This window comes from Helianthus annuus, chromosome 5, assembly GCF_002127325.2.
Source record: "Helianthus annuus cultivar XRQ/B chromosome 5, HanXRQr2.0-SUNRISE, whole genome shotgun sequence".
NCBI lineage: Eukaryota > Viridiplantae > Streptophyta > Magnoliopsida > Asterales > Asteraceae > Helianthus > Helianthus annuus.
In genome coordinates, this window is record NC_035437.2 from 7,868,930 (window position 1) to 7,878,702 (window position 9,773).

Sequence of the window (9,773 nt, forward strand, 5' to 3'; positions counted from 1 at the left end):
TCCAAGGCTCGAGCGTGGAGAAACTCCGTTTCGCCCCCTTCCCATGTCAGCGTGAACCATGTTCAATTCGCGCGGCCTTTTGCCTGCCGCTTTATCATTCTCCTCCTTGACCACAGGCGGGCCTTGCTTGATATCTCGCACTAGGTGTGCCAACTTACCCGACTTCACGAAGTATTCGATCTGTTTTTTAAGCTGAAAACAGTCGTTGGTGTCATGCCCGCTCCCCTTGTGGTACTCGCAGTATTTACTCGTATCCTTGTTAGGGTTGTCTTTCAACGGCTTTGGTGGATTAAGCCTGAGGTTTTCTGAGGCAAGAATTTCAGCCGGGGTCTTGCTTAAGTTGGGATATTCAGACCGAGGTTTTGACGTCTCGTTCCTTGAATAGGAGCTTCGGTGTTTGTCATATCGCGAGTCTTTGTCGTTTCTCTGATATCGGTCTCCCCTATGTTTGCTTTTGGACCCCCGGTGATCTTTTTCCTCCTGATTTTTTAGGGCTTCTTTCTTTCTATTGGCTGCGTGACTGGCCGCTACCGCTTTTTCTTGTATAACATATACTTTGGCTATTCGCAGTATTTCATCTATGGTTGGGGGTACACCATCCCTTCCATGCAGCGTTCTTAGTAGCTCGTCATCGTTGACTCCTTGGAGGAATGCTCCACATGCCAGATCGTTGGTGACGCCTGGTATCGCCAGGCTTTCTTTGTTGAATCTGATGATAAAGTTTTCTACCGTCTCATTGTCTCGACGGCGAATATGAAGGAGTTCGTTCCTATCTTTCGTATGTCGGCGCTGCTGACTAAACTGTAGGATAAACTTTGATTCCAAATCTTCAAAGCTGTCTATCTCGCCTGTGGGCAGGCTGTCCCACCATACTCGTGCCGCTCCCACTAGAGTTTGTACGAACATTTTGCACCATAGGGGCATGGGCCAGCAGGCCACTTCACCGACGCTCTTAAATAAATTGAGATGGTCGTCAGGGTCGGTGAGGCCATCGTACTTACCGACCGTTTGGGGCATTTTGGGTTTTTCCTTAATAGGAGCTTCGGCGATCCTACGAGTGAATTTGGACCGGAACGTCGCGTCTACCGGGTTGTATGGTTTGGTTAGTTCATCTTCTTCCACATTTACGGGTTGTGCAGGTGGAACGTTCGTACCCGGGGCAGGTCCTGCCATTAGGTTGGAGTTTTCCAAAGGGGTTACCCGGGGTCTGACCGCATTTCCTCTGTCGTGCACAGGCTCAATTGGCGCTTGGGTATACATTGGTTGTGGAGTTGGAAAATTCCACCATGGCGGCATGTAAGCCACGTACGGCGATTGAGAGCTTCCTTGCGCTGTTCCCTGAAACGGGTACGCTGAACCCCCGTATGAGGGTAAATATCCGTAAGGGGGTGCATAGCAATACCCCGGGAAATACATCTGATTTCCTGGTGTGACAGGGGCATTCATTACTTCAGCTGGCATGATGACCGGCTGATGAGGTGGTGTAGATAACGCCGCCGTGAGCGCTGCTGAGTATAGCGGCGGCATTGGGTTGGAAACCAACGGCTGGTAGTATTGAGGCGTACTGATTTCTGACACTATGGTACTGGGGCTCGCCAAGGTAATAACAGGGGTGGAGTAGAGGCGTGAAGCCTGTGAAAAAACAGTTGTCACCGGGGTGAATGTGTTACTGCTAGTCCCCGCCAACCTCCTTGGTGGTATTTGTGAGGGCATATAGAGGAAAGGGCTTGTAACCACGGTCTGGGAAGAGACGGTGGTGATGTTGTCAAAACCTGGAGGTGGTCCTTCTGCCTCGAACTCTGGATCTAACGACCTCGTGACGGCTGGGGAAGACTGTGGAACGGTACTAGTTTCCGCCCCTAACGCCAAATTATTATCTGCCAACGTTTGACCAGCCGTGTTCTGATCACTTGCCATGAGGTTCTTGTCGCTAAATAGGTCCCACGGATGGCGCCAATGAAGAAACACTGACCTAAGCAGCACCTACGGCTTCAATGATTAGTGACCCGAACGCTTGGCTGCAAAACAGAAACACCGTTAGGACTCGTTACAGGAATGGGGTTATTCCTGTAACCACCATCCGGCGTGAGAATAAGTATTGGTTTATGAAAGAAGTTTTGGAGAAGAATATGTATGAGAACAAGATGATCATACCTTATACGTTTACCTCTATTTATAGGTTTTCCATTAGGGTTTCCTTTAACCTAGGATGTATTCCGATAAGTTAGAGATTTACACGATCTTCCCGAAAAGTTGGAGATTTGGTTGTGCACCTTCCATGTAGATATGGAAAGTTCTAGAATAATCGTTTGTATTTATATTAATATAATAGGTTGTAACCGGGTCGGGTTGACCGATGCGGGTCACACCTCGTCAACACATATTTAAATGAAGAAACAGTTTAAATAAGTTTTAATTTTTTTTATGACCGTTCAACAGCTACAAAGAGCCAACAATCAAAACTTGGAGAACGGGGAGGAGAGTGGTGGGTTCCTATGTGCATCGAAATTGGAACGGGAAGGGAGGCGGTGTTTCCTGACGGGAGAGGGTGCCACCTCATCACCCCGATGTTGTCCCTGCTCCCACACCCCTCCGCCTTATGGCATGCGGAAACTTTACTTCCCTTTAGAAAACATGTATTTGAATGTTTATCAATATGAAAATATATCATTTTCTATCATTTGGCTATAGTTGATAACCACAAATTAAGAACAAAAAATCTTAACAACAGTAAATCGACGACAAATACAAAATTTGTCACATTCATTGCTTTCTCTAACCCTAAACTGAAAACATTATCTATAAAACGGTGAAAGTGAAATAATTATAAATTTATAATAAGTAACGAGGGGAGTTATTAATGTTAGTACAAAATACAGGGTGCATTGGGCAAATAACATATTCAACTTCACTGGGTTTTTGCGAGAGAAGAAAAAAAGGGAATTTATGAAAATGGTCAAGAATGTTGTTGACTTATCAAATTGGCCATCTCATGCGTCTGTGGAGAAGCGCATCACCGATTACGAGACACCTTTTGCGTGTGCAGGGCTCATTCATGCTTCCTTAAATATAGAAGTGATACGTGTCTCAATGACATCCATGCGTCCGTGACTCATAAAATTTACTTTTAGCGAGATATGAGGCATCCCATGCGTCCGTGACTCATCCCGTGTGTCCGTGACTCATCCCATGCGTTGCCGACTCATCCCATGCGTCCGTAACTCATCTCATGCATCACATTGAGACACGTGTCACTTCTATATTTAAGGACGCAAAAGGTGTCTCGTAATCGGTGATGCGCTTCTCCACAGACGCATGAGATGGCCAATTTGGTAAGTCACCAACATTTTTGGCCATTTTCGTAAATTCCCAAAAACAAACAATGGTCGGAACTATCCACGTGCATCGTCCGTGACGCGTTATTTTTTTATTTCAGTGTTGTGTGTGACAAAAGAAAGGATTAATAGATGCAACGCAATGACGCAAATGTTGCTGCTGATGTTATTTTCTCGACAAAATAATTGAAAGAATTTGCACGTTTAAGCATTTTAAAAAGATAACTATTACAAATAAATCGATAGCATTGACGCCAACGATGAACGGAATATATTTGTTCGACACTTTACTGTTTAAACAAAATTTACTACCATTTGTTTTCAGCTTAAATCATAGCTAACAAAAATGACAATTGCTAGTTCTTAAATATATATGTATTGGCTCAAACTATCTACACACTTGGTGTGTAGATAGCCACCCAAAAAAATGCTTTTTTGTCCTATATGCACACCCTGCAGTGTCGAGCTATGTCCAAAGCGCGGCGTTTTGGTCCGGTCAACCAGACAAAGACTGACGGCTGTCTGACGGGTCTGTTGACCGGACCAAAACACCGAGCTTTATATTTGTTCGACTCGAAGTCATTGAGAATCTTAAGTGTCTGTAGCAATTCTATAATGGTCGAATCTAATCATGGAATTCTAATCATAGTCAAAGAAAATGAAATGAAGTAAGCAGTTCTATATTTGTCGAATCTATATAGGGGCTGGATTTAAATTTGACAAGAGAACAATAGTAACACAAGATCCTTGTGTGTATTATATGCAAGATAGATCAGTAAGACATATTGGTGGCTGATGGTGATCCAAGGAAACGGGTGCGCGACTGAGTTGACCGGAAAGACCTCTCGTATGGATCAATATCTGCGCTTCTCATTTTGCGGTACTCTTCTATCATACTCGTCACTGATTCCATGATTTCTGATATCGATGGTCTCAGTCTCTTCTCACCCTGTCATGTGTTACGTGTCAGCTTTCACCATTCACTTTAAGTTTAACTGCATGCAACATTATTACAAAACTACACCTACCTGAGTACACATGGAGACGATATCAGCAAACCGTGACAGAGCTTTTGGGGGGATTGTTTTTCTCAGGGCTGGTTCAACCATCTCATCCAAGGACTCGCTGTCGTGGAGACGTGAAGAAGCCCACTGCACAAGAGAGCTCTCTTCTTTTCTGTTCAAAACAAACCAAAACATCATTCAAGAGTACATGTCCAATAGATGAACATAAAGGCCGCGTTATACCCGCTATCAAAAGCCTTCTTTCCGGTTAAAAGTTCCAGTAGCAGCACCCCAAAGGCATAGATGTCATCCTTCTGGTAGCTAGATACAGGTTGGATGTCTTCAGAAGCAACCGTTTCAGAACCCTGTTTAAACCATCCATTAATTATAGTACGAGTCAAAACTGGTTGCGTTGACCCGCAGCAAACACTTGTTTATCCATTTTTTTTTTGTTTAAAGAGTAGAATGTCATTTTCGTCCCTAAGGTTTGGCCACTTTTGCAACTTTCATCCAAAGGTTTGTTTTATCATATCTGGATCCAAAAAGTTTGAAATGTTGCCATTTTCATCCGACTCGTTAACTGCATCCATTTTTCTCCGTTAATGAGGAGCATTTCCATCTTTTTAGACATTTTTTATTAAAATAAAAAACATTATAAGAAATAAAGATCCACCTTTTGTTGACTTTCTCCCCACCCAAACCCTTTAATCATCACAAAAAATTGTCTAAAACGGCGAAAATGCCCATGAATTAACGTTAAAAATGGATGGAGTTAAAGAGTCGGATGGAAATGGCAAGATTTCAAATCTTTTGGATCCAAATGCGGAAATACAAACCTTTGGACGTAAATGACAAAAGTAGTCAAACCTCAGGGATGAAAATGACATTTCACTCTTGTTTAAAAAGCTACAAATAATAAATGAGTTGGTTATGAATACAAAAGCAATATTATAAGCACAACCCAAATGGACCCATATATAAGTAATTGGGTAGACTTAACCAACAATGTATGTACCTCAGCTTTTGCACTATTTATAGTTAGTGGCTTCAAAATAGCTAGACAGCAGTCAGAGACGCGAGGAATTAGATCTTCATCAAGTAAGACATTAGCAGACTTCAAGTTTCTGTGAGCCAAAGGAGGCACACAAATGGAATGCAAGTAGCTGAAAAGATAACATTGAAATAACAAATGTGAGAAACACATATTAATTAGTGCTTCGAGTAAAGATGAGATGCTTACTTCAAAGCTCGGGCTATTCCAAGAGCAATTTTGAGACGCATACCCCAAGATAAAGGCATGTATGCTTCAGAATGCAAAGCATGATCAAGAGAGAGGTTTCTTACATATTCATACACAAGCATATGCTGCCCCTGTTCTACACAGTAACCATGAAGTGTTATGATGTTTGGATGCCTTAAATGGGATGCGTTCCAAATAACCTCCAAAAATTGCTGTTCTTCAAGAAGAGAGAGTGCAACCGTGCTGATACACTTCACGGTAAACACCTTGCACGAGGAAAAAAGACAATAAATGATCATGAGTCATGACCGTCAATTTCAACCCCTATACTTATGAATGGGTCGATTTGGGTTTTGCTCTATATGTAATTGGTCAAACAGGTCAAATCTCACCCGAAGTGTATTTGTAATCCATAAAACCTTATTCCTTTTACTAAAGTTATTTGAAGCAATACTTTTCTATGCAAAAATATTAAAAGAAAAGAGGAAAAAGGTGTTTCGGGTCAACCTGTTTTCATATGAACAAAAAGTACCCAAATTTGACCTGATAATGCAGTGTCAAGAATGTACTTGTCCATCAGGGAAATCTCCTCTGAACACTGTGCCAAGAGATCCTTCTCCTAGAAAGTTAGTCCGATTGAAACTATTTGTGGCTAGTTCCAGCTCAGCTACCGTGTACAGTTTCGCACCAATAGGAGTTCTAGTCTTCTTAGCAAAACTTCTTCTTCTATTTACTCTCACAAATTTAGTATGGGCTGGACGAAAATGCCTTAAACCACTAGGTGAGCTGGCAACTGAGATTTCCAGGTTCTCCTCAGGGACATCAAATGGACAATCTGTATCTGTAATACAGAATACATATATATTCAATAGTATATATTTAACAATATGCAGTTATTAATGAGCAAGGCCTCTTGGAGCTTGCCTCTAGCTAGACTCAGCGGAAGAGAATGCCGTGAGCCTATACTGCTTTCGTGTCTTCTAAGCTTTCTACCACATTTATAGAACCGAAACACGAAAAGTAGTAAGCATGCAACCACTAGTGTACCGCCACCAACTAAAACTCCTATTTTGCTCATTTTCTTCCCTTTATGCATCATGGATTCAGGCAAAGGATAAGTTTCAACTGCATTTGATTCGGTAGATGGTGGAAAGGTAATATTCTGCTGATCTAGTGGACTGTCCAGAGGGAAATCCCAGGGTGGGCCGTTCTCCCCTTTGCCAAACATATTACCCCCAAACCTTATTAAAGATAAAGGATACGTGATTTAAAGGGGATATAATCGAGTTAGAAACTAAGAAAAAAGTTGAGAAATATTTAATTGTGGTAGCTTACCACAGGTTGTGTATGTCCTGGAATTGTTTTGGAATAATACCACTAAAATGGTTATCCTGTATGTTCCTAACATTGTATGGATTTAAATTTAGCATCATCAATACAAACAAATAACTCTTGAAAGATGCCATCAACAACTAAAGGTGGCAAGATGGGCATTTCATGTGGATTGTGTAATGGGTAGCTTTCTGTACTAGTCAAAACATGCCGGGTCGGGTTGGTTGACCGAAAACCTTTTTTGTCCTTGTTGAAAACTCTTCTTTAAAAAAATTAACATGTTAGTTATGATTATAAAAGCATTGGCAATACTTTTTTAATCTAAATACATGACTAAAACGTTTTGGAGTTTGTATGCATTAAAAATAGACTTATTGGAGACTTTCAACCCATTTGACCCGTTTCTCTGTTAGCTAATTTCTTTGGACAGGTTGAGATAAAAACATCCTGCATCATCCGTTTCATAAGTAAGTGGGTTGAAATTGCCACCTCTTGAAACAACTTACAGGTCTGTTAGTTGAAGGCCAGCTAGATAGATTACTGATCCTGTGAATTCATTATGCTGCAAGAACCTGCAAAGTTGTTCCATAAATCAATAAAACTAACCCCTGTTGTATAATTAAAGACAGAGTTTGTGTAGATATTAATCTGCTGGAAAGCACACTGACAGTTTTGAAAGGCCTCTGAGTGTTCCAAATGAGCTTGGTAGGTCCCCTATAAATTGGTTGTAAGACAAGTCCCTGTAAAAACAGAGTTGTTTTACTTTTTGTCTGCAAAAAAAGTTCAAGTATATATGCATATTCTGGGAAAAAAGTTTGTATCATACATTTCTTCGAGAAGTGACAGGCCTGTAAACACATTGCCAATAGGCCCCGACAAAAAGTTGTGGCTCAAGTTCCTGCACAGAAAAGATTAGCCTGTTTGACAGTAGGTGAAGTAAGTTGGAAGGGGAGGGGACTTACATTTGTTTAAGATTTTTCATGGAAGTTATTGAGTAAGGTATGTATTGGCTTAAATTGTTGCATGCCAAATTTCTGCATTCACATGGAATTTTAAGTTGAGATGGGTATCTTTTAACAGCAAGCAGCGTAATATCAGTAGAGTGAACCTTACAGATGTGTTAGATTTGAAGGTAGACTGTATGGAATTTCACCATAAATGTTGTTGTTGCTAACATCCCTAGTATTAAAAGCACAACAATATGGAAAGCAAGATATTTATACAATAAAATAAATGTGAATCTGAAATTGTATTATCAAAAGAACCTACAGTTGCTTCAAGTTAAGGAGATTATTGAGCTGGTAACCAAGGTTTCCACTAATGTTATGATTGTCAAGTTTACTGTAAGTTAAGTGAAGTAATATAAGTTCAATGCAAAAAAAATCATATATTTGTTTAAATTGATGATTAACTAAATGGAGGATATTTTTAAAATTACATTTGGATGATGGAAGAACCAGAACATGTAACTCCAGTCCATGATTCTTGACACGGATCACCACCACTTGATTTCCATCCTTTGAGCTGTGGTGGACTATTAAAAGAACTATACAGATCCTGAAGAGCTTTAACTGCCGACATTACACAAAGCTATTACATACAGACCACTTGATCGAAACTAATTTCTAGGCTACCAAGCGGTGATCTCAATACAGTGATGCTGCATATGGAGCATGCATTACATATATGACATCACTCAAAATAACACAAACTCTACAACAAAACCAAATTGAACCATTCTCATTAAGCTTTGTGTAAATGGATAGATCTTCAGTTGGAATCATCATATATTTCGGAAACATGAATAGTGTCACTTAAGATAATCATAACTCTGGTAATAACATCATCAACAGAATGAAGTTCGTGAGTGAATAATTACCTTCGAGATTATCAGTATGAGCAGAACGCTGTGGAACCAGAAACAACAACAACGCAAATACACTGAAGTACGAACATCTACAGCAAGTCATCATCGAAATCGATCTCAACAGACAAATTAGCCGAAAATTCCTTACAAATCGCCTGAAAAAGTAAAAAAACGAGCATAATTACACAGAACGAACCCTAATTAACGATATGATGAATTAACAGAAGAGCTAATGTCAGAAAACAAGAGAACCTTCAATTAATCACTCGAGAAACACATCTTCTCAAGGAAATCTACATTACGAACAAATTTTAGGTCAACTGAAACTATACGAACACTATATGCATCACAAGCATAAACTTACGAATGTAAAACCGATCAAATAAGCATTTAGAGATAGTTAGGGTTCTGGATATACCTTCGAAGAAGCCTGCTGCTCTGTGTAAGTTCGTCCTTTTAGTGAGAGAAAGTGTTTAGAGAGAGAGAGAGGGGGTGCTAATGGGGAAGTTGCAGAGAACAAGAGGCAGTAAAGAGAATACAGGATTCCACGTCAGCAAAGGAACGGTTAGTTTGTTACGTTCGCGCTTCCTTTTGTGGTACGAATGAAGAATAAAGAGATTGTAATTCATGCATCAAAAGTTGTACAACAAAGATGTATTCAAAGGTTTTAAATTCTCCCTCCATATAAGAAAACAAACTAAATAAAAGCGTAATTATTAAATGATTTGATTCTGATACTGATCGAGCTGGGGGGTCTCACTAAAAGCAGTCTCTCTGTTCCTTCGGGGTACAGGTAAGGTTGTCTACATTTTACCCTCCTCAGACCCTACCTTAGTTTTGTTATTGGTGGGATTTATTGAGTATGATGATGATTTTTCTGATACTAAATAAAAGCTTGATTGTTAAATGATTTGATTCTGATTTTAGTGAAAATATGTGTGGTTATGCTAATATGATTTAAACGATAAATTTAAAATACACGTTTTGATGAAGAA

At 40.2% G+C, this 9,773-nt stretch overlaps 1 protein-coding gene across 2 annotated transcripts; it reads right to left on the bottom strand.

The window, feature by feature from the left end:
• Nucleotides 1-3,994: 3,994 nt before the first annotated feature.
• On the bottom strand, nt 3,995-9,358 carry LOC110939878 (protein STRUBBELIG-RECEPTOR FAMILY 2-like). Of its 2 annotated transcripts, XM_035990637.1 has the most exons (18): nt 9,197-9,357; nt 9,031-9,071; nt 8,791-8,933; nt 8,350-8,482; nt 8,181-8,252; nt 8,025-8,090; nt 7,874-7,945; nt 7,738-7,809; nt 7,580-7,651; nt 7,418-7,483; nt 6,915-6,980; nt 6,504-6,820; nt 6,149-6,420; nt 5,580-5,845; nt 5,355-5,502; nt 4,583-4,704; nt 4,364-4,511; nt 3,995-4,284 (listed from the first exon to the last, which is right to left on the bottom strand). In XM_035990637.1, exons 3-18 carry the CDS (start codon nt 8,882-8,884, stop codon nt 4,108-4,110), a joined length of 2,163 nt encoding a protein of 720 aa, XP_035846530.1. In that variant the 5' UTR covers nt 8,885-8,933; nt 9,031-9,071; nt 9,197-9,357; the 3' UTR covers nt 3,995-4,107. The 2 variants fall into 2 exon arrangements, with proteins under 2 accessions (XP_035846530.1, XP_035846531.1); XM_035990638.1 differs by lacking the exon at nt 9,031-9,071 and having other exon boundaries at nt 9,197-9,358.
• Between the last annotated feature and the right edge of the window lie 415 nt (nt 9,359-9,773).

Excerpts from the sequence above, each read along its gene's own strand:
- LOC110939878 (XM_035990638.1), bottom strand. The coding sequence starts at position 8,884 with ATGATGACTTGCTGTAGATGTTCGTACTTCAGTGTATTTGCGTTGTTG. Across the intron at positions 7,946-8,024 it reads CCTTCAAATCTAACACATCT|AAATTTGGCATGCAACAATT; the intron begins GTAAGGTTCACT and ends ATGTGAATGCAG. Across the intron at positions 4,512-4,582 it reads AAGAAGGCTTTTGATAGCGG|AAAAGAAGAGAGCTCTCTTG; the intron begins GTATAACGCGGC and ends TGTTTTGAACAG.